Source organism: Danio aesculapii, chromosome 3 (assembly GCF_903798145.1).
Source record: "Danio aesculapii chromosome 3, fDanAes4.1, whole genome shotgun sequence".
Lineage (NCBI taxonomy): Eukaryota > Metazoa > Chordata > Actinopteri > Cypriniformes > Danionidae > Danio > Danio aesculapii.
The window spans coordinates 36,351,421-36,375,201 of record NC_079437.1 but is presented as its reverse complement, the minus strand read 5'-3'; the positions used below and the strand labels follow the sequence as shown (position 1 = coordinate 36,375,201).

Genomic DNA, 23,781 nt, shown 5'->3' with positions numbered 1-23,781 from the left:
TCTTATACTATGAGACAGTAATTTATCAATCATTCAGATATTGGTGTTTTCAAGGCAGCAAGTCCAGAGATAGTTGTGAACATCATGATTTTGTAAAAGATTGTTTTCTTGCTTAATGAGTAGAGGCAACTTAACAAGCAGAGTGTACTGTAGTATGTTTGTCCGTAACGCACTGTGTACATTAATTGTGGTGTAGCATTTTGTCTTTTATGTCTTACCTAGAGCAGCCTTGTCTACAAAGCGGAGTTCATTGTGGAAGGAGGTAAGCTCGGGGTATTTCTCATGCACCATATTTGCAATGAAGTGCAGCAGAGTCTGTGTGCGGTCTGTAGACTTTGTGTCCAGCAGCTGAAAGACACAAGAGAGAAGTGTGTCTGTGAGAAGAACACTGGGCTGCTAAAGACACAGATTAAGTTACAGTATTGCAAAGATAGAAGGCAGAATCAGAAGTAGATCATGCTGAATTTTTAATTTCGGATAAAAATCACCCATCTTTAAGTAATTTAATAAATACTTTTATTTTAGAGCAGCTTCACAGTGAATGTAGATATAAATAATATAAATGTACAATATGACATCAGTTGATGACTATGACGGGATTATTTTGTTTAATTATGCATTTAAAAAGATTTAGTTAAATGCAAATGTGAGATGTTATTTCATTTATATAAAAACTTTATTTTAAACTAATTTTGTTTATTTAAAAGATTTTAAAACATTATTTTAAGATACTGTATATATATATATATATATATATATATATATATATATATATATATATATATATATATATATATATATATATATATATATATATATATATATATATATAACCTGCAAATTCTCAATATTGATCTAGGATAATCGGGGTTATTATACATAGTATGCCAACACGAAAGTTATTAAAATGCTGACTAAAATTTTTTAAATAAACTTAATATTAAATAAAATAAAATGATTAAATTGCTAGTTTGAAATGCAATACTTGTAGCTTTCGTTTAGTATAACTTGATGTACTAAAATTATGTGAATAATTAAATTAAAAATACAAATAATTATTCATTAGATATAAGGCAAGTTTATTTATATAGCACATTTCATACACAGAGGCAATTCAAAGTGCTTTACATAAACAGGAATTAAAGAGATAAGCATAAATAAAATAGAAACAAATAAGATAAAAACAGATGAAAACAATGGAAAGACAGTTTTTCCATATTCCAAAACATCGGTGTATCATTAATTCATTTATTTTCTTTCCGGCTTAGTCCCTTTATTAATCTGGGGTCACCACAGCAGAATGAACCGCCAGCTTATCCAGCATATCATCACCTTAGAATTATAAGGTTCTATCTGACATTTTTGTCAAAATTGAGTAATTGACATATTGTTATTAAATGACATCTTATTTACATGATGGCATGTTTTTTTATAAGTTGTTTACATTTTAAGACTGACTAACTGGAATGCAAAAACTTGAAGCTCAATATCTCAAAATCATTCAGAACGCAGATAGAACCTTATAATTCCAAGGTGACGATATGTTTTATGCCCTTCCAGCTGCAACCCATCTCTGGGAAACATCTATAAACACTCACACTGATACACTACGGACAATTTAGCCTATCCAATTCAACTGTACTGCATGTCTTTGGACTGTGGGGGAAACCAGAGTACCCGGAGGAAACCCACACAAATGCAGGGAGAACATGCAAACTCCACACAGAAACGCCAACTGACCCAGCCGATGCTCGAACCAGCGACCTTTTTGCTGTGAGGGAACAGCACTACCTACTGCGCCACTGCATCACCCCCACAACAGATTATCTGTGGCGAGTCACGTCTTGGATCTAAAAAACCTTAAAATTGTGTATAAAAATACACAAGAAAATAAAAAATATTAATAGAATTAATTAAAAAAAGGAATTAACACATTTTATTTAATATTACATTTTACTACAATTTTTGTTATTTTAGTAATAATAATCATATTAATTATCAGTATTTTTGTTTTTTGATAATTTGACGTGAATGGTGTGTATTTGGGTGACGCGGTGGCGCAGTAGGTAGTGCTGTCATCTCACAGCAAGAAGGTCGCTAGTTTGAGCCTCGTCTGGGTCAGTTGGCATTTCTGTGTGGAGTTTGCATGTTCTCCCCATGTTCGTGTGGGTTCCCTCCGGGTGCTCTGGTTTCCCCCACAAGTCCAAAGACATGTGGTATAGGTGGATTGGGTAAGCTAAATAGTAATGTATGTGTGAATGAGTGTGTATGGGTGCTTCCCTGAGATGGGTTAAATGTGAACACGTTAAACAGATGCTGGATAAGTTGGTGGTTCATTCCACTGTGGTGACCCCAGATTAATAAAGGGACTAAGCCGAAAAGAAAATGAATGAATGGTGTGCATTTATGATATTTAATATGCATGCCATAAAAGATGCATAAAAGGCAATCTGACATTTGAAAGGCTTGGGGAGAACAATCATGATATGAGTTAATAATATTTATAGTTTGTATTATTATTAATATAACCCCTCAGCAACAGAAGATTAGCAAGAAAAGGTTTTATTCCCATGCAAAAGTTTCAGTCCCTGTTTTCTTCAGAATCCTTGAACCTCTTTTTCTCTACATCAAATGTCTCTGTTTGAGCTGCCTCTCAAAACAAATCCAAACAGAACTCTCCAAACTCTCACCTGGGCCTGTGATTTTCTACAGTTATTTACAGTTCAAACACAACAGCGAAACCATGCATAACTCAAAAACACCACCCTTGAAGTTTCAACCGACAGACTGACTCACCAAGTCGAGGCTCTGCAGACGGAAGCCATACGCTGCTCCTCTTTTACTGCTGTTCATGTAGTTCCCAAAGGCCAGGATGATCTGAAGCCGACAAGAAATTGACAAGTGAGCTTCACTGAAGCAGCGCGCCATTAAAATCAACCGAACACAAATGTGCTCTACTCACCTCCAACATTTTCTTCAGCTTTGATGAGGACTTGAGGGACACCGATGCTGCAATGATGGCATCCAGTTGCTACAGAAAAAGGTTTTCAATTAAAACATATGCTTTATGTTGGGTAGGCTGAGGCTCTTATAAATACTGTAAATAATTATTAATTGTTTATTTTTTTTTTAGATTTTTGTTTCTTTTAAAGATTCAGATTGTAGTATTGGGGGGCCTCTAAATGGGAGGGATTTGGATCCTATTATAACATCAGGAAATTTCAAAAAGACTTATTACGTTTATATCACCCCAATATGACCCCCAGTGTGTCCACTTATACCTACACACAGTTCTGTCCAAATAGCTCCCAAAAGATGATTTTCCTCATAGGTGCCCTTTAACATAACTGTAAGAAATGTGGTTATTTCTCACTGTTATTTATTAAAGCATTAAGTCAGTGTTTCTCAACCATTTTCCTGGAGGACCACCAACACAGCATGTTTTGGATGTCTTCTTTGTCGGTCACACCCATTTCAGGTCTTTTAGTCTCTGCTAATGAGCTGATGATCTGAATCAGGTGTGTTTGATTAAGGACACATGGAAAGTGTGCAGAGCTGGTGGTTCAGTAAGGGGCCCGTCACACTGTATGTGGTTTTTGTAATGAGCGGCGCCTTTTTTAATGGACACCTTGTGTTTTTTACATTGCGTTCTGTGTGCCTACAGTTAAAAAAAGTCAATTCTGAGTGGGAAAAGTGTATGAAGTCAGTCACATCTTTTTTATTGTCCAATTAAATGAAAGCAGAGGTGAGGTTTCCGTTGAAGTGACAGCAGTGTTTGTTTTGTCAAGACGACTACAGAGATGGAGGAGAGACTAGTGCTCGCTGTTTCTGAGATATCTGGACTTATCTGGACTGAGTTATCCATTATTCAGACTTCACGATTTGTGAATTTCACAATATTTTTAAAAACCAGCAGGCCTGAATAGTTAATAGCCTAGATAATCGGTAATAGCCTAGCAACCAACAGTAATAAGTGCAGTCAAAGACTATAGAATACATAAGACGTGTCACTCATATTGTTTTGAATAGGAAAAAGTGTAATGGTCAACATGACGAATGAAGCCCCGCCTTCTAGTACAAGAGCCAATCAGTGATCGCTATAGACTCACGAACCTCCAGGGGAGGGGCTCAGACCAGACGTGAGTTTCTGCAGATTTTGTGTAATTCGAACATTTAGAAATTAAACTAAAGACACAGTTGTTGTTCAATTTCCTTGGTGATTCCCAATATGACATTTAATCATAAGCTTGGCAAGCAATTTTGGAGACTTTGATGTTTCCTCATTCACACAAAGTGCCCGAACACACTGCCCGAGAGGCACTTCAAAGATGGCCGCCGAGTGAAATTACTTGCCTTATAAGGACTTAGGCGCAGTGCACTCCTTTTTTTCTTGTCAACAAAAAAAAAGTGCATCTCACATTTTTAGAACAGAAAAATGTGTTCGATATGATTGACCACTAAATCATTACTCTAAATATTTCATGATTATTATACCAGTTAACAACCTTTTTTGCAGCTTAGGTCGTTATCGTGATAATATCGTATATCACGATAAATGTTTGAGTAATTAATCGCAACAAGAAATTTGATGAAACTGTGATGTTAACTGACCGGCTGCAGGCGTTTGATGCTCTCAGGAAAGTTCCCCATGAAGGTGAGAGTGTTAATCCGCTGGGAAAGGCGTGGGATTTTCCCAAAGCGGCTGATGAAACGGTCCTCCTCGCTCAGGTCTTCTAGAGGACGTCCTTCCTTCTCATAGTTCTGGAGCAACTTCATCTCATACTCCGATGGGATGAAACGTTCCAGAAGTTCCAGAAAGTCTAAGCTCAGAGACTGATCATAGCTGACAACAACAGAGAGAGGAGAGTTTCTGTGTCGGTTCAGATAGTTTTAATGGTGCAGTTTGCTGTTCACAAGTGGATACATACCTCTCAATTGCAGTGCAGATTTTGTCAGGGTTCATGCCTCCCTTGCGGAGGGTGATGGCAAGGTTTTTGGCCTTGTTAGCTTCCAGCAGGGACACCTTAGTTGGGGCTTTCTCAGCCACTTTAACCTTGAGCTTAGAAAGATCTGCTGGAGGACTTTGTGCCTTAGTCTTAAACTGCTCCGCAAATAGATCCATATTCAGAGCCTGAGATGAGAGAATGTACAGTATTAACTGACAGATCAATTATTAAAGGATAGTTTGGCCAAAGATTTAAATTCTACTATCAATTATTCACCCTCTTGTTGTTTAAAACATGTTTAACAATCCGTCTACTGGTGAATGTAAATAAACGATACTTATTATTAAATAATTGTGTCCAAACAATGAAAGTCAATAAGGCTTTTTACATTTAAAGGCACAATATGTAGGATTATTCTTTCATTGAAATATCCAAAAACCATTAGGACAGTGTTAAGGCACACCGGGATGCTTTTTGCTCGAGTTTTCAGTCAACGTTTAACGTCTCGTGACTAAATAAAGGGCGCCAATATGATCGTGCACACCAACGTGTGAAACGCCAGACATAAAAGCGCCATTTTTTTAAGAAACGCCTCATGCTTGTTTTTTTGTTTTGACACGCCGCATCAAAACCTTCTCCACCAATCAGAATGGCACTTTTGTTCACGTGCACGGAGCTGCTGAAGTTATAGTAAACAGCACTTGGAGGCACTCAAGCGGAAAACTGTCAATGTGAGCACACATTAAAGAAGATGCCCAGAGGTGATATGAACATGGAGCTGCCTGTTGCACTGGTGAACAATAATCCTTTCTTCATCGCAACAGCTGGAGCTGCTACTTGAACTATCCATGCTTGTTCGAAACACCAGTAACTTTAACAACAAGTGAGTCAAATTTCTGTCTTCTTCTTCTGTTACAAAGCTTAAAGTTGTGTAGCGCCATCTAACATCAAGGAGTGATTTTGCATACTCTTCTGCTCGACACCAGTGTAAAATCGCTTGGGTTTGAATCCAGAAAAACTTCTCGAAAAACGCTAATGATAAATGCAAATGAAAAGCGTCCCGGTGTGTACGAGCCATTACTGTAAATATTTTGCTGACTCATGTTCTTACATTATGCTAATGTTTTGTTAGAATTAGCAATTGTATCTAAAGACACAAACTGCTTCATTGTCATAGCCGGCAGCTAGCTCTCTGCAATTCTCACATGGTCTCCCACTGAAGCTAAGCAGGGCTGTGCCTGGTCAGTACCTGGATGGGAGACCACATGGGAAAGCTAGCTTGCTGCCGGAAGTGGTGTTAGTGAGACCAACAGGTGGTGCTCAACCTGCGGTTTGTGTGGATCCTTATGCCCCAGTATAGAGAAGAGGACTCTGTGCTCCTCAGTGAGTGGTGTCCTTCAGATGAAATGTTAAACTGAGATTCTGAGTCTCTGTGGTTGTTAAAAATCCCAGGATGCCCTTTGAAAAAGAGTAGGGGTTTAACCCTGGCATCCTGGACAAATTTGCCCACTGGCCAGAAAAGTGCTATATAAACGTAATTAATTAGTATTATGTCTCTAATGATGTTATACACCAAAGACACTTTAATATGTTGTCTGATTTATTTGACTGCAAAGAGCAACATTATAACAGAACCTTATACGATTTTAGTATGATAAAACAGTGTTGCTTTTTTGACCAATGATTTTGATGGCATCACTCCTGCACTTCCTGCCAAACATTCTGTCAAATGTTTCTCTACCCAGGGTTAAAAGTGTTCTTTAGATTTATATCTGTGTTTATAACACAGAGTTAAGCACAGTGTGAAAAGCCCTAATGAGTTCCATGAGTGTCATTTCGTACCTACAAAACATAATATTCTGTTATGTCCCACCAAAAGAACTTCACTCAAGTTTGGAACAAGAAGAGTGTAATTTTTGCTGTTACCTCTAACACTTGCTCGTCATTCAGCTCACTAAACACCGTTCCGGACACTTGGTTGGGCTTCAAAGCCTGCCAGTTCAACAGAGGCATCCTGAACTTTGTCTGAATTGCTTTGCGCGCCTTTGGTCCTGTGTAAAACAGCAGAAAAGATGGGTGTTCAGTCACCATGCTCAGTGTACAGTGCTCAGCATATATATGTACATACAAATATTCTATTTCAAAATGGGGTGTACTCAATTATGCTGAGCACTGTATGTATGCTTATTTGTTTAATAAAGTTGAGTTTGTTAACCTGTTTCAGCTCCAGGGGCAGGAGGAGGTGGAGGCCCACAGCCAGGTGGAGGCGGGGGTGGTGGCGGACCTCCACCAGGAGGAGGTGGTGGAGGAGGAGGGGGAGGAGCACCTCCACTTCCAGGAGGAGGGGGAGGAGGTGGTGGAGGAGGGGGAGGTGCTGCAGCACCAGGTAGTGGAGGGGGCGGAGGAGGTGGAGGCGGTGCTGCTGCCGAACTGGGCAGCGCTTGAGAAGCTGAATCTGGCACAGTCACTGCAAACATTGCATAGATGTTAGATAATTGTTGGTTGATTAATTGATTTGGAGGCATGCTCTTTTCCTCTCCAAATGTACAAGACTCTTTCTTATAAACACTCCATGTTTCTTGGAACACATTGTGCTTTGTGCAACTCAGGCTCATTCTGAAAATGTACCTCTATATACATTTCTGGAGTGCGTCAAATACATCCCAGGAGGTATACTTTTTGCAGTTTTTTCGAATCCACCAGAGGCCGCTGTGTGCGCTTTTTGAGATCTCAATTTTCTCTTGCAAGTGCTATTCGTGCCTGCAGTTCTCGCGTAAATCCACCTGAGGCCTCTGTCGACTGACTGTTTGACTGACTAAGTGACTGACTGACTGACCAATCGACTGACCCACCCTCTTCCTTCCCTAAACCCAACCAATAGTGTTTTAAAATGCACTGATTGACTCACCACCCACTTACCTAAACCCAATTGACAGTTTTAAAAAGCAATCCAGAAAAAAGGAAAGCTGCCTGATTTTTTTACCACATTCTCACCCTGTTATTTACTTATTTTATTTTTTGAATTTAGTTTTTGTCTTACCCGCCTTCTGGAACCGTTTTCACTCGATGACTTTTCACTGTATGACTCGAACCCCCTTGTTGTGGTCAACTCCTCTCTGCGTCTCAAATCCACCGATGTACATGGCGTGCTAACTGGACAAACGTAACAGCAGGAAAGCTGTCCATGCGAAGGTAAGTGGTCAGCTGGTAAGCACGAAAAGGAATGGCATCATACCACCCCATATCGCTCGTTTTAAAGATGAAATGCAGCCATTTGTACTTCAGGCTACATAATTTGCGATCTCCCGAAACGTATAGGGCTACGTTTTCAGAATGAGCCTGTGTTGGCATTGTGAGTGTACTTCAAACAGGTGAGTGGGCTTGACAAAACAACATCTGTGTGTATGTAAATACTAAATGTAAAATGTTTTGTTTTTTATGCGAGTCATTTTGTCTAAAATGAATAAGTTTAAATTAAAGATAAATTCATTTCAGTTCATTAGATGCTTTCATTTTAGATGCCAACCAGAAGGAAAATTTCTGCTCCTTCTTCTGCTCCTACCTGTCTGAGTTACAATCTTCTCTATGGTGACTGGAATGACGTCAATGTCCAGGTTTCCAGAGGCTGTGCGCTCCAGACGAAGTAAGCCTTTCTCCTGCAGTTCTTTGAGTTTTTCCTCCAGCTTGGAGTCTTTTTCGCTCCCCTTCTCTCTGTCTACCTGTGAGGGCTGTGACTGACGCTCCTGCTCTCGTTCTCTCTCTCTCTGGATCTCTCGCTCTCGTTCTCTCTGCTGTAACGTGCTCACCTGAGTACAGGACTCCCGCAAGCTCTCCTGTTACAAACAAGATTTACAGTCAGACACTGACTGATTGTCATTTTTGATATTTCTAATAGTACAGACCATTTTGAGAGATGTAAACAATAACAATGGTCCTCCTAAAGTGTTTCCTCTTTTACATTTTTCATTTCCATAGCTTCTGAGAATCTCAAAAGGTCCACATTTTGATAAATAATGTTATGAAAGCTGTTTTAACGTTGAATCGCATCTTGTTACAGTTAGGAAATAGTTTGATAACAAAGCAGGAAATGTTCATGGGCCAATTGCACGACCACATTGAAATAGTCTATAAGCTGGAACAAATGCAGCGTAACACCTTTTTTAAGGTGTCCTTTTTATATGTGTTCTGTGTACTTACTATATTAATTACAAATAATTCCGCATAATTACATACATCTAAACCTAATCTGCATTCTAACTTTAACTGTATTCACCTTTATCTTCAGGTACGAACAGACTCGAGACTTCAGGTCTTATTCACTACCATTCATTTTTAGATGCTAAAACCAGGTTGTTATGCTGCTTGATGTTGCAAACTGATATTTTCTTATTATATTATTCTACTTGGTCTGTACAGTCATGCAAACACTTGTTTGTACAGCAAGTAGTTTTACCGTTTTCTGACGTTAATTATTCCTAGTCATTTCTTCCATAGGCGACTGAAGGTTGCCTAAATCGGAAGTTCTAAAACAATCGCAAAACAAGTGCACTTCAGCATTGAAGAATAAGGTCAATAGTAAATATATGTAATTAACTGTTACTCAGTAGTGAAATGAATACACTAAAACAAGGGCACCTTAAAATAACATGTGACCAAATAGGTAACACTTTAGTTCAAGTAACAATTCACACCAGTTACTACTGCCTTATCACCTGCCAAGTATTAAGATATTACCTGTTTGTTAGCACTTATAAAGCATGTAAATTATTTAAAATCCTTAATTCTACCCAATATCTCAACCCAACTACTACCTTATTAACTATTAACAAGCAGCTAATTAGAAGTTAATGATCTAAAAGTCTAAGTTAATGGTTTGTTGTTAGTAGCATGGTCTTTTTTTTACAATTGCTGTGTTTTGATACTGCATTGGACAGATATTGCTGAATTATCCTCCACATAGAGTAGGACATCATGGACATTATTATATATACATATGGAGACAAAAAAACATGCACAAATCCATGCTACACATATCCATTGGAAACAGTGATATCTGGGCCCTAAGTATGTTTTAGTAAATACTTCTTCTGATGTTGAACACTATATTGGAAAGTATGGATAGTGTGCACATTTCAGCAATACTTCACCTTCAGCAATGCTGATTCTTTAGTTGCCTGCAATAGCTGTTGCTCCAGTTCTGCTATTTTGTCCAGTGCTCCATTCTCACATTCCTGCAGTCTGGCGGTCAGCTACGGCACAAGAATACATACATTAAAGACTTATGAGTGACAGTGCAGCCTACATACATTATGAAGCACATACAGTATGTTATGCAGTAGATGATTATGTGCATTTTGAACAGCATATTTAACCTGTGCATTGTTCTCCTGCAGATCTGCTACAAGGTCCACTATATCTCCTTTATTCTCTGCATCCTCTAGCAGAGCTCCAACATCAAACACATTATCCAAATAGGCCTGGATCTGCACTTGCAGCTTCTCGCTTTCCATATCCTTAAGGGACTGTTCATTAACACATGCAAAACAAACAGTTGTGTGTCACTGTATGAGGATATTGTGCAACTTCATGAATACATACTGCATTTAACACATCTAAAATCATGTTACATATACAACACATATTTAAAAAAGAAGAGAGAAAAAATCACAGGGTGGCTAATAATTTTGACTTCAACTGTGCATGACATAGTTCATATTTGGATTTCAGAAATATAAAATATGAGTCATATATGCAACATATATTTTGAAATATTTTTAAAATGGCCATGTGCATAATATAGATATAAGTATATAGTCAAATGTGAACACAAATATACAATTATTGCTAATATATTTGACATATTTGTAAGTATTTGTAATTGAAAAATATATATATATATGAAAGCATCCTTTTTTGGATTATTTCCATATATACAGTTGAAGTCTGTTTTTTTCCCCAGTTTCTATTTAATGGGGGGAAGATTTTCTCAACACATTTCTAAACATGATAGTTTTAATAACTCATTTCTAATAACTGATTTATTTTATCTTTGCCATGATGACAGTACTTAATATTTAAAACAGTAAATATTTTTCAAGACACTTCTATACAGCTTAAAGTGACATTTAAAGGCTTAACTAGGTAAATTAGGTTAACTAGGCAGGTTAGGGTAATTAGGCAAGTTATTGTATAACGATGGTTTGTTCTGTAGACCACTGTTTCCCAACCCTATTCCTGGAGGCACACTGACAGTACATATTTTGTACGTCTCCATTATCTGACCCATTAACTTCAGGTTTTAGAGTCTCTTCTAATGTTGTAATGTTCTGATGAGTTGATTCAGGTGTGTTTGATTAGGGAGAGGTGGAAAATGTGTACTGTTGGTGTGCCTTCTGGAACAGGGTTGGGAAACACTGCTGTAGACTATCAAAAAAATTGCTTAAAGGGGTAATAATTTTGACCTTAAAATGGATTTAAAAAATTTAAGACTGCTTTTATTCCAACCGAAATAAAACAAATAAGACTTTCTCCAGAAGAAAAAATATTATCAGACATACTGTGAAAATTTCCTTGCTCTGTTAAACATAATTTGGGAAATATTTAAAGAAAAAAATGTCAAAAGGGGGTTAATAATTCTGATTTAAACAATAAATGTTGCATATATGACACGTTTTATTTATGTGAAATCCAAATTTGAACTTGTATGTCATTTATATGTTATATTGCCCATTTTTTAAATACACTAGTTTCCTTTGCTGCACGCATCACTGACCTCTAAGTACTGGTCAAGTCCTAGTTGGGAGAACTGATATTGAAGATGTACACGGAAGTTCATGTTCTCCACTGAGTGAACCACAATGTTTATGAACTGCATGCAAGCCACCTATGAAGAGACATATCAAATTAACATTTAAGCAGGATATTTGTCATATTATTGTCATATTAGATTAGTGGCTGGACTCACCATAAAGTCCACATTGCTGTCGTCATACATGAAATACTCCATGAGCTTCTCAAATCGATTCTTCTCTCCACTAACCTGTGAGAAGGTGAATGTTATGTGAATGTGAAAAATATCGGATGCTTCAAAAATGTTTACGTGAGTCTTAAGTATGGAAGATTTGTGTGTGGTTTTAGTAGCATCATTTGTGTATCATCTGGTCAAAACTTTGAGGTCAGAAAGATTTAAATTAGATAAATGAGGGCAAAACTAGTTGGTTGGTTAAGACATTTTTAACATGTGGTTTCTGTCAAGTAAATGCTTGAATTTTTCAGTCGTCAAAAAATACCAAGGAATAAAAAGTGGCTAAAAAACACATTGTTCAATAATTTTCTTTTGGCTTAGTCCCTTTATTTATCAGGGGTCGCCACAGCGGAATGAACCACCAACTTATCCAGCATATGTTTTACACAGCGGATGCTCTTTCAGCTGCAACCCAGTACTGGGGGAAAAACACATTTATAATAATTATTTTAAAAGTTTCTTTATTGCCACTGATGGGTAACAAACTTCAATATCCATAGAAACGTTTCATTCACAAAATGTTTACTAGAAAAGGTTTTTTGACTGTAGGGTTCTCTGGAGAACTGAAAAAAGGTTCTTCTATGGCATCACTGTAAAAACACCAGTAACACTTTGTTTTAACACAGCCTTGTTATATATGTTACATGTAATTACTATAGTAATTACAATTAAATATGCATAATGGCATGTAAATATACCTAAATGTAACCTGCATTCTAATCATGACTATAGAGTAAATATGTGTAATTATCTACTGTTATTAGGTAGTTAAATAGTTACAGTAAGGAAGACACCTTAAAAGAAAGTGTAACCAAAACCACTTTTTGGTTCTTTATGACACCTTTTTTAAGAGTGTAAATGAAATATGAAGCAGCTGTTTTAACATTGATAATCCCTACCTTTAACATCAAGGGAATAAATTATTTAAAATTACATTTTCAAATAGATTCAGAAAGAAAAATGTATATCAAATATGTATTAATGCATCCTTGGTGAAGATAAAAGATTCATTTAAAATAATCTATGTTAAACCCTCATATTTTGAATGGTAATACATTATTATTTCATTAATATACTGAGTGAAGGTGCAAGATGAAAACTAAATATTTCTCACAGTTTTAACGAATGATATTTTGATATTACTTATCTTAATATAAGTCTTTTAACCTCCTAAAGTCAACTGCTAATTTGATCTTTCCGCTTGGATTTTGCCTATTCAAATTCAAAAGCTTCCCAAATCCACATGCAGAGGTGTAAATGCAAAAGTTTGGTATCATTTTAAAGAAAACCCTTTGAATTTTCTTTTTTTTTTTCACTTTTTGAAGTGATTAAAATAATTGTTTATGTTGTCTGTTATAATAACTCCCTCCAAAAAAAAGTTTTTTTTGTAAACTCAAATTTGAAACTTTTAGGTTCTGTGTGGTCTAGGTTGCTGTAATTCATTTAGTCAGTAATCATAGGAAAAAAGAGAAATGTTTCTATCATAATCTCTGCAAATGCTATTCTATTCCAACTGATGAGAGAACGGAACCCCTTATGGGGGTAATAGGCCATTACGGACCTTTAAATTTGAAAGAATGTGGAAGTAAATGATTTCACGGACCTGGTACCGGGTATATGCAAAAAAATATGAGGACATCTTAAATGTTTTAATGCATGCACATACGTGAAATGCTAGTCATCTTACATCTTTAAAGTTGTCAAAAGCTGAGATGATGATGTCATGGCCTCCTCTAACCAAACACACTGCTGCCAACAGCTCCAAGACAAGAGCTTTAGTCCTATGAAGAACATAACGAATTGTATAATAAGTAGAAGCAAATCCACAAACAACCAACATATACCACAAAAAGAAAAACACATGCACACTAACCTGGGGTTTTTGTTGTTAAGACTAAGTGTGATTTCGTTGACACATCTAGGGTGTGTCATGACTAAATTAAACCCAGACTGTTAGAAAAAGAAAAAAAGATGAGTCAGATAAAGTTGTTTTAAAATTATCTTTTTAGAATAGAAGCTGTCTTGGGATACCTGATAATTCATAATAGCACGTAGACACATAATGCAGAGGTGAACATCATCTCTTTGGGTGGCCAGTCGGGCAATTCGCATAGTTTTTCTGCTATGTGCCAGTGAAGTTATTCTGATTAGGAAATGCAGAGGATAAGAAAAAGATCAACACTGAGTTTGAGAAAATGCACATGTCTGTTCAATATCAGTTCTTCATTTTTGTCCTGTAATCCCTATGTTTTGTTGTAATGATGACTGACCGGACAGTGAGCGCACGCGCTGCCCTGGTCATCGTGTGTGGGGCAGAATGGTTGACATTTTTGGCAAGATCCTCCACCGATCTCTCTGACATCCTCCTGTTGTCTGATACGGAGCCACCATTTTCCACAGATTCCACCTCAAACCTGAGAATAACATCAGCATGGGATCTAAGCTTATTTATATGCTATATGATAAATGTTCTGAGTGATTTTCAGTCACTTTTTGGCTAAATCAAAGACTTAACCGACCAAGTAATTTTGTGGTTATTAGGCATCTAATAGACGTCCATTAGATTTTCACTGACAGCCCAAATTTCATCTTGTTTTAGTCAAGTCGTGTATGTTTAGACATCTATTAGACATCTGTTAGACTTTTTTTAAACTTAAAAAAATGTTTGGTGGGAAGGATTGTTCACATCAACAACAATAACCACAATGATGATGAAGTAGTTCAAAAACCCTTTACACATAAAATGAAGAGTCAGCATCACACCTATAGCGATTATGGCACAGACACTTTTGGTAGAATCACTTTCAGAATTCTATTGATGAACGATGTGAATATTGACAGCCAATCATAAATAATTCTGCCATAAAGAGCTTGAATCTTTAAAGTGGTAGAAGACAGAGCTGAACACTCTTGTATAGCAGAATGTGGTGTGGACAGTTAACAGATAGTTATAGTTAGCATTCTTAGTGTCAACTTTCCTTTAGTCATAAAATCTTCTGACACAGTTACTGCAAACATATTAGATGAAATAATGGTTTATATAGGAAATGACACCATAAACATACGGCACGTCACTTTGAGAATATGACAAGTAGTCCACCAGGACATCCAAGCCTTGGTTTTCCTCATTCAGAAACTCCTGGGCCCACCTACAGTTTAAACAATAAAAGACACAGCATGAAATAGGGAATTTTGCTAACTTTGCAAAAATGTCAGTGTATTTTACTAACCAAACAGTCTACTAATACTGCATGTAAGGGATAAAGTACATCTAGCTGGTTGTTTTTCACAAAATAAAGCATTATAGTCTTACTAAGCCTGTCCCTGTCAGACTTTATGTACTTTATAATCCCACTTAATACAAGGTTACTTGCCTCAAAAGTAAACAATGAAACACGAAGCATCGTCTGAGCTGTAATAATTAACTAACTCTTTAATTAAATGTAAGCTTGCAGAAAGAAAAACAGCTGGATGCAGCCTACACTACTTTTACTATTACTCAGTTTGCAGATGGCCAAACAGTCAACCTTTACCAGTTTTTATTCCTTGGAATGTGATGGTTGACCAATCAGAATTAAGTATTCCAGTGACCCATTTAAAGTAATAACGAGAGTTTAGTTGACACCTAGTTCCAAAGTTATTAGAAGTCATTAGAGTATTAATAGAGACTCTGCTTAATATCTGCTAACACGTATAACTCACTTTCTTCAGGTTATGACTAACTTTGCAATTATGTCAGCTTAATTTTAACTGTACAGCCTACTAATACTCTAATAGTTAACAACTAATTTCGTTTTAGCATCACAATTACATTTTACTTGCCTTCAATTGTTGAAGTAAATTTAACAGTTCTATATAAATTAATTCAGACAGGCTGAGGAATTGTATATGTTTTTTACAAATATACAAATGTATTTTGATGAATAATTATATTTTTCAACTAAAGAAGATTACATTTATCAAGACGTTTGCACATAGTAAAGACACATTTAGTCAACAGCAGAAAATTAGTCAACAACAATATTTGGTATAAGTTCAAGAATCAGAGTAAATATTGTTATTATTATTATTATTATTTTATTTATTTATTTATTTATTGCAGAATAATGCGAAGCTCCAAGAACACTTTTGTGCACAATAAAATGCAAGAATGACTTTGTCCACCAATGTCTCCTATGTGAGATCAAAGTGAATGTTTACTATGGGTAATCTGACTCTTGCGTGTTGCACTGCTAAAACCGCTTCTACAACTGTCAGAGCCTCTAAAAATGAGTGCTAAGCGATTTGCATAAAGTGCACACACAGCGCTTTGCTACACTGCTGTCATTTAAAAAAAAAACATGTCTTTCATTGATAAAATAAAAAAACAATTCGGAATTCGGTAAACACACATTAATTGCAATACATTGTACTGCCTGTACAAAACAAGTTTCTTGACGACCTGACAGGAAGAGAATACAAAGACAAACTAAGTTGTAACTACAGGTGTTGTTTTTTTGGCACTCAAAAGTGTTCTTCTTAAGCTTCATGTTATTACATATTAAGTCACATTTAATGTTTTACAATGTTATTGTTCTTTTTCTGGACTAATTCTGGACCATTACTGTCAATAGAGAATGAGAGAGTTCTCAGGGGATTGAAACAACACGAGGGTGAGTAATTAATAACAAACGTTTCATTTTGAGTGAACTAGCCCTTCAATAACTTTTCAGACCTAGTATAAAATGATGCAATGATGTAAATAGTAATCATAACTAACCCAACACTGGTCAGAAATAGCAGTGAAGTCTATCATTGCACTACACAATAAAATAAAGCAACCACTAACCCAATGTGATTGGTTCTCAGCGATATTTCCAGCTCTCTCAGGACTTGAGTTGACTCCTGCACACGTTTCTTGAACTGTGGAGAAAGAGCCGCAGAGCTACGGTAAGCTAACCGCTAACCGACTGACAGACAATCATTCACCTCTCAAAAAAAGCTTTCACCTGGGCTTTTTCCACAGGTGTGTGTCAGAAATGACAAGAGGTGAAAGACAAATGAGAGTGTAGGAAAGTGGAGAGGGAAAGAACAGACAAAGAGAGACGGCACTGACCCTGCGTGTCACTCCACCCTGGTCCTGGTAGAAGCTCTTGATTTTAGTCAGGTAAGCCGAAGGAGGGTTTTTCACCTGAAATCGCTCCTAATAGACATGAGAGAAAGAAAATCTATTCATAGACTGGTTTCTTGCTTATAGATACTAAAAAAATACTAAAAGATACACAACTAAAAGATGTGTACAGTGGAGATTAAAATATGAGAACAACCTACAATTTGCAGCATGTTAGGTCTTAGTCATTCTATCACAGCAGGAGTAAAAGCAGTTTTAAGCATGTTTCTTGAGTTATATATGAAACTCTTCATACAGTGAGCACAACAGAAGTCTGTGTGGGCTAAACTGAGAATCAATTATCATTGTTTTGGCACAGAATGCAAACAATGCCTACATCTCTCAAATATCATGAATTCTTTTCTCACTCAGACACAACAACTGCCAAAAATCTTTGTACGTACAGGACATTTTGCACGTACATACTGTTTTCAAAACTGTTAACTTATGTTCAAAACAATAACATAATGCAAAACTGAATAAGACAGCAAAATTCAACAGCAATATTTTATTGAAACATATTTCAAATCTAAAAATGCAGTTTAACCAGCCAACATTACTATTGTATCTGTATTAGTGGATGGTGTGCATACAAATTCTTGTATTTTGGAATTACTTAGTGCACAAAAATAAAAATAAATAAATGACATAAAATATTGACGAATTCTGTATCATGTCTGCTTCATTCCAGTAACATATATTATAATTATAAACAGAGATGTGTCTTTGTTTTACACAAGAAAACACTGTGTAATGCTACATGTTGCTAGTGTTTTAGGATAGGATAAACTTTATTTGTCTTCGAGAGGAAATTTGTCTTGAACAAAAAGGTGCTACAATGTTGCTCTGAGCAGACAATAAAATAAATAAAACAAACAAAGCAGTTAATAATAAACAATTAAGAACATACATTGTTTACAGAATAAGACTAAATATATAAATATAAACTATATAAAAGCACAGAACACAGTCGGGTGCTAATGTAATGCTGTTGTGACAGAATGACTATGTTTTTTTTTGGTCATTGTTTTGTGGGTGACAGTGTGTTTGTCGGCTGTCAAACTTTACTAGTGTTCTGGAAGACTATTTGAGTTTATTTGAGACCTGAATAAGGTGTTTTGACAGTTGTAGTGCATTTTGAATGTGAAATAAGCTTCTTTGCCAAGCTGAAAGTCAGTTAGGAGAAGTGTGTGCAGAGTTGCAAAAGTGACCTAAGTATTGAGAAGTGTGTCCTAGTGTCTGTAAAAAAACTGTAAAACAGTTATGAAAATTAGAGGTAACACTTTATTTTGATGGCCCATTTGAGTATCAGTAGTACGTCTGCTTAATGTCTGTTGATATGCTCCTTCAACAGACATTTAACTGACTATAAGAAACTTTGCAAGTACATGTCAACTAACACTAACCCTAATCTCAACCTAACAGTCTACTTATAATCTAATGAGAATTAGTTGGCATGTAGATGCAATGTAGCTTAAATTTAACAAACAGACCATCAAAATAAAGTGTGACTATATTAGAGAGCACTTTCAGATTCCTCACTGTCATTGCTGTAAATCTGGCAACTGCTGGTTCATACTTAAGTATCCGATATTGAACTAACAGCCTAACTTTCCAGTTGTCACTGAAGGTAGTATATACTGTAGCCTTCAGAATGTACAAGGTAAGCAAAACAGTTTAGCTGCATGCTTGCGTTGCCATAATAACTTGTTCTCTGCACACACAGCTACAAATTTACATCTCACTGTTGTCATGGAGACAAAAATATTAACACAGGAAGTGCGTCGACAAACAGTTTCACCGCATGAAGTGCCTGACCTCATACCGCTGTCTTCTTTTTTCCCTCTAAATCTCCCTTTCTTCATTTACATCATCTCATTAAGCCACACATTTGTATTATCCTTTACTGTCATTAAATATAAATAAAAATATGAGTAACACTTATTTGAACAGGTTTTCATTAGACTGTCATGAAACCTTAATAATCATGACATGACGCATGTCTTGAACGTGAATGAGATTTTATGCATGCTTATGACAACTGTTATTAAGTGTCATTTGCTCTGTTTTCTCACGTTAATTGCTTTTTTCTCATGTTACATTGCTTGTTTTGAAAACTTGACATAAATTATTACATCACAACCAGTCTTGAGATTTGACATTATCAAGACAACTTAACTTGTTATAAGTCTGTCATAAACACGACTGTCATGAGGCATTATAATTCTGTCATGAATATTTTTCTGATCATGTTTTCAGTGGAACAAACTGTATTTGTCATTAAAATGTCTCATTAAAAGTGTCATTACTCTATTTAATAATTAATAAAAATAATTATTATTTATAACTGTTGTTAATATTTATCGATATCATTAATATTTATCGACAAATTCAGCTTGTAGCACAGTAGTTGAGATAAAAATACATATGAAGAGTTTATATGCACAAACCTCTAAATGCCCTTTGGTATTTTCTTCTAAAATTAGCTTTTTTCTGTGACTGCTGTGTGTAGGCTCAGTAATTTTACTTTTATAGTGACAAATACGTTTTTTTCATTGGCTTTAAAGTGAAAAACCTGAACAAAAACACAGTAGGCTGAAAAAATGCTAATTTTGGGAGAAAATTTTAGATAGAATTTTGAGGTTTTTGCATATGAACTCTTCATATATTAATTAGGCTGTTATTAAATCCATGATATATTTATAATGGCTTTGTTCATGACAATCATGTTTATGACAGATTTATGACAGGTTTTGTTGTCTTGATCATGTCTTCATAACAAAGACAAAAACAGGTTGTGATTTGTTTATATCAAGTTGTCATAACAAACAATTACCTTTTTGCATTTAAAATGTCCAAACTAGGCCCACACGGAATCTGCGCATGCAGAAATCCACAGATTTTCAGCCCATCATTGAGTCTATTTATTTAGTTGTGTGTAAATGTGTGTAAATTTATATTTTTTCAGTTCTTTAATTAATTTCAGTAATATTACTGACTAATATAAAAATGTTTATGTGATTATTATCTAAATTTCTAATATTGGATTTACACTGTTAAAAATGCCGTGTTCCACACAACTGATTTATGTTGGGACAACATGAAGGAAATAAGTTAACTTATTTGTTTTTACTTATTTAAGTACTAATGAACAACTGACCGCACACAAACATAAAAACAGTCAATAAACTACCAAGAAACAGCACCAGATTAAGAACTAGGGCCCAATTTATGTTATTGTAAAGTGATCATTTCTGTCATTTAGTAGATATATGGTTGATGTATTATATGAGAGACTTGCTTTGTTTACCAAATAATTTTTTTTTTAATTTAACATATTAAGTTTTTAGTTACGATGCACCCAAAATCATTACAATATTCTGCGCAGAAATATCCAAAATATCCACAGATTCTGTCTGGCCCTAGTTATAACTAAGCAAATGACACTTAATGGCAGTAATTATAAGCATGTATAAAATCTCATTTACATCTTAATGATTATAAAGGTTTAATGACAGTCTTATGAACACCCCTTCAAGTAAAGTGTTACCCATATTTGTATTTATTTTTAGCGACAATAAAGAATAATACAAATGTGTACTGAAAAATACACAGTAAAATACACCTCCTTTCCAAAACTCCTAGTTATGATTTTATCATTCAATGTAAAGTCAATTGGAGTATTTGAAGTCAATTGGAGTATTTTTCTATCAATCACTGTTATTCCTAAACTACAAAGTGCAAAGATTTCTACAAATAAGTCTTTTAATTGTATTTACACATCATGGAACAACAACAAAAAAAATATGGTTAGATCAAGAAGCATTTTTCAGTATAGAGACTACAGACACTCTGCATTTTACTGTGTGACTTAATAATATAAATCAAATGATTATATAAATACATCATGCCAGCGTATTACACATTATACCCTCATAATAATCTAAATTATTACAACAGCAAAAGTGCAAGATCATAATGCATGTAACTTATGAATTTGCTATTTGTATTGGTGTCACAGTGTAGCTTTAGCTCGTTTGAGCTTATAACGTGTCTGCCACACAACTTCCTCTCAGAGGTCACGCCTACACCCAAGCCATCCAATCGTTCAGAGAAAACTACTCAAAAATGGAATGACCTACGTATTTCAACATGAGTATTCATTACATATTTCAATATGAGTAATCTCTGGCTCCACAAATGAGAAGTTAGTGGGAGAAACGTTCAATACCCTGGCACACTCTCAGTTCTATTTTGCTGCCAGTACTTAAAAACGCAACTTGAAAAATGTTGAAGTTGATCAGCATATGTGATAGCAGCAGTATCTCACCTGATCACAGACCAGCTCCCATTTCTTCTCATTGTCATACTGGCTCAGAAGCTTCATCTTATCAGGAGGGAGATTCATGGAGCTCTGAGAAGACAAATGACAGGCTCGTGACTAAACAAACATGCTGGCAGACACATGCATTGAAATGACTGCCGTGTAAAATGTTTGTGAATAAATTGTTGACAGTGCGATCAGCTGTCTCTATTAGCTGATTTAGGTGTCAAGATTAAGGCATTCATAACAATGTCAGCAATTGCAAAAAGGGTTTGTACTCTAAAAATTACTGTTGTGCAATGACAATAATGGTAAAACTTTATTTTGAGGGTCCATTTGAGTATTAGTTGACCGTCTACTTAATATCTGTTGATACTGCTGCTAAACAGACATTTAACTGACTATAAGAAACTTTGCTACATGTCAACTTGCACCTAACCCTAACCTAACAGTCTATTTATAATCTGATGAGAGTTAGCTGACATGTAGATGCAATGTAACTTTCATTCAACAAACGGACCAACAAAATAAAGTGTGACCACAATAATGAATCTTTAAAAATATATATATCAATATATTAATCCTTGTACATCAAATTAAAACAGATACACATACTGTAAAGCCTATAAAGGACAGAAAAGCCAGTGTCATAACACCATTAAAAATACTAATATTTAAATATTTACACTTTGACTGACACTGATATCTTTACCAGAATGATCCTGATGCTAATTACCAAAACATTATTAATTTTAAAAACTTTTACCCTTTAAACAACATTTTGTTTGCATAAATCTATTGTTTTTAAAAGGTGTTTTACATTGGAAATACAAACCAATTAAACATGAAAAGGGAAAATGTAACGAAATAATTAAATAGCATTAAGGACTCAAAGATATTATGTGTGTTACTTTTGTATGCAATGTAAAATCTGCTAATACAGAATTGTTGCTTTTCAACTGCTAATCCCATTTCTTAGCCCATTATGTGATTACCCGTGATTAAGTATTTGTGTGTGTGTGTTTTGTTTGAATTTTTTGCATATTTATATACAGATAAAACTGTGGATGGTACACTTGGCACCTTAAGTGTTCAAATTTAATATGTGTGTATTTTGATTTTACCATTCTTTATACTATTTTACCTTTTAAGTTCTCTCAAAATGTCTCATCTTTCTAACTATTCTATTTTAAGTCTGCCTTAATGGAAGAATATTACAGATATTTTATATTATTATTGTCTTGGATGATCAGTGATCAGATTATTTTGTGGAGCATCACATTAAAAATAAACCCAAACCAACACACCCACATAATTATGATCACAGAATTTTAATTCATTTAGCCTGCAGTGCTCAAGTTTTATTATACTCAAAATAATATTTGCTCCACTAACCAAACTTGAAAAAAGATGCCAAAATATTAACATCAAATAATGATTTTTTTTTAAATAGTTAATATTTTGAGGCCTTGCCTTGTCAACAAAATGAAAGCCTGCTACCAAACCAATTGAGGCTTTGTCTTCAAGGTCTTGAGTATAACTACATTTCAAAACTAGCCAAACGTATGTTGTCAGCATTAAAACAGCCAAAATCATCACAAAAATTAAATGAAATAGACAAAAATGTCCATAAAGATGCACAAGGGTCAGATCAGGAATAGATGACATTCATAAATATGGTGTCCAATTCTATTGATAAGCATGCATGTCCATGCCAAAATGAATTTATTTCATAAAAGAAATGTCATCCATAATTCTGGATATTAAAAAACATTTAATTACTGCTGCCAGTGCTTATAACACAAGTTGTACATCACACTGTACAGTTTGATATCAGTGTTACACTAATTGTTTCGTGATGTTGATGGAAACATTTGAATCCTGCAGTAATAACATGGATAATTCTAGTATCAGATATAAAGCAAACTAACATTACTTACTGTTTATCACAGCTTGTAAAACTGATCCTCAATTTTAAATAACATCTGAGTTGCCTATTATACATAACGTCTAACATATGATGCAGCATATGATGAACATCGTGCAGACGCGGGGAAGGAAATGTGACAGTTACCATGTTACAAAATACCTCATGATGCAAGCACTGCTCATTTTAACCATCTTCAAACTTTTAAAGGGACAGCTCATTCAAAACCGAAAATCAGTAATAATTTAGCTTACTATTTACCTAAATTCAATTCTTTATGGCTGAAAAACTTCTCAGTAAGTCCACTGCTGTCTCACAAAATAAAGAAAGCCATCATAGCCTACAGCTTAAGAATGACATTGCATATGAATATATGGGTGAACTATCAATTTAAGTACATATCTTCTCAAT

The 23,781-nt window shown here is 35.3% G+C and overlaps 1 protein-coding gene across 1 annotated transcript in view; it reads right to left on the bottom strand.

Annotated features, from left to right (window-relative positions):
• fmnl1a (formin-like 1a) overlaps positions 1 to 23,781 on the bottom strand; it is a 32,868-nt gene that overhangs the window by 5,644 nt on the left and 3,443 nt on the right. The window contains exons 2-21 of the mRNA XM_056453913.1: positions 21,450 to 21,533; positions 17,066 to 17,152; positions 16,799 to 16,872; positions 15,036 to 15,119; positions 14,241 to 14,384; positions 14,002 to 14,113; positions 13,844 to 13,920; positions 13,658 to 13,751; positions 11,911 to 11,985; positions 11,719 to 11,829; positions 10,319 to 10,468; positions 10,094 to 10,195; positions 8,509 to 8,779; positions 7,162 to 7,413; positions 6,873 to 6,997; positions 4,929 to 5,131; positions 4,612 to 4,843; positions 2,963 to 3,031; positions 2,797 to 2,877; positions 219 to 348 (exon numbers count right to left, since the gene is read on the bottom strand). Coding sequence (XP_056309888.1) covers positions 219 to 348; positions 2,797 to 2,877; positions 2,963 to 3,031; positions 4,612 to 4,843; positions 4,929 to 5,131; positions 6,873 to 6,997; positions 7,162 to 7,413; positions 8,509 to 8,779; positions 10,094 to 10,195; positions 10,319 to 10,468; positions 11,719 to 11,829; positions 11,911 to 11,985; positions 13,658 to 13,751; positions 13,844 to 13,920; positions 14,002 to 14,113; positions 14,241 to 14,384; positions 15,036 to 15,119; positions 16,799 to 16,872; positions 17,066 to 17,152; positions 21,450 to 21,533 — 2,557 coding nt within the window. The remainder of the gene's footprint in view (positions 1 to 218; positions 349 to 2,796; positions 2,878 to 2,962; positions 3,032 to 4,611; positions 4,844 to 4,928; positions 5,132 to 6,872; positions 6,998 to 7,161; positions 7,414 to 8,508; positions 8,780 to 10,093; positions 10,196 to 10,318; positions 10,469 to 11,718; positions 11,830 to 11,910; positions 11,986 to 13,657; positions 13,752 to 13,843; positions 13,921 to 14,001; positions 14,114 to 14,240; positions 14,385 to 15,035; positions 15,120 to 16,798; positions 16,873 to 17,065; positions 17,153 to 21,449; positions 21,534 to 23,781) is intronic.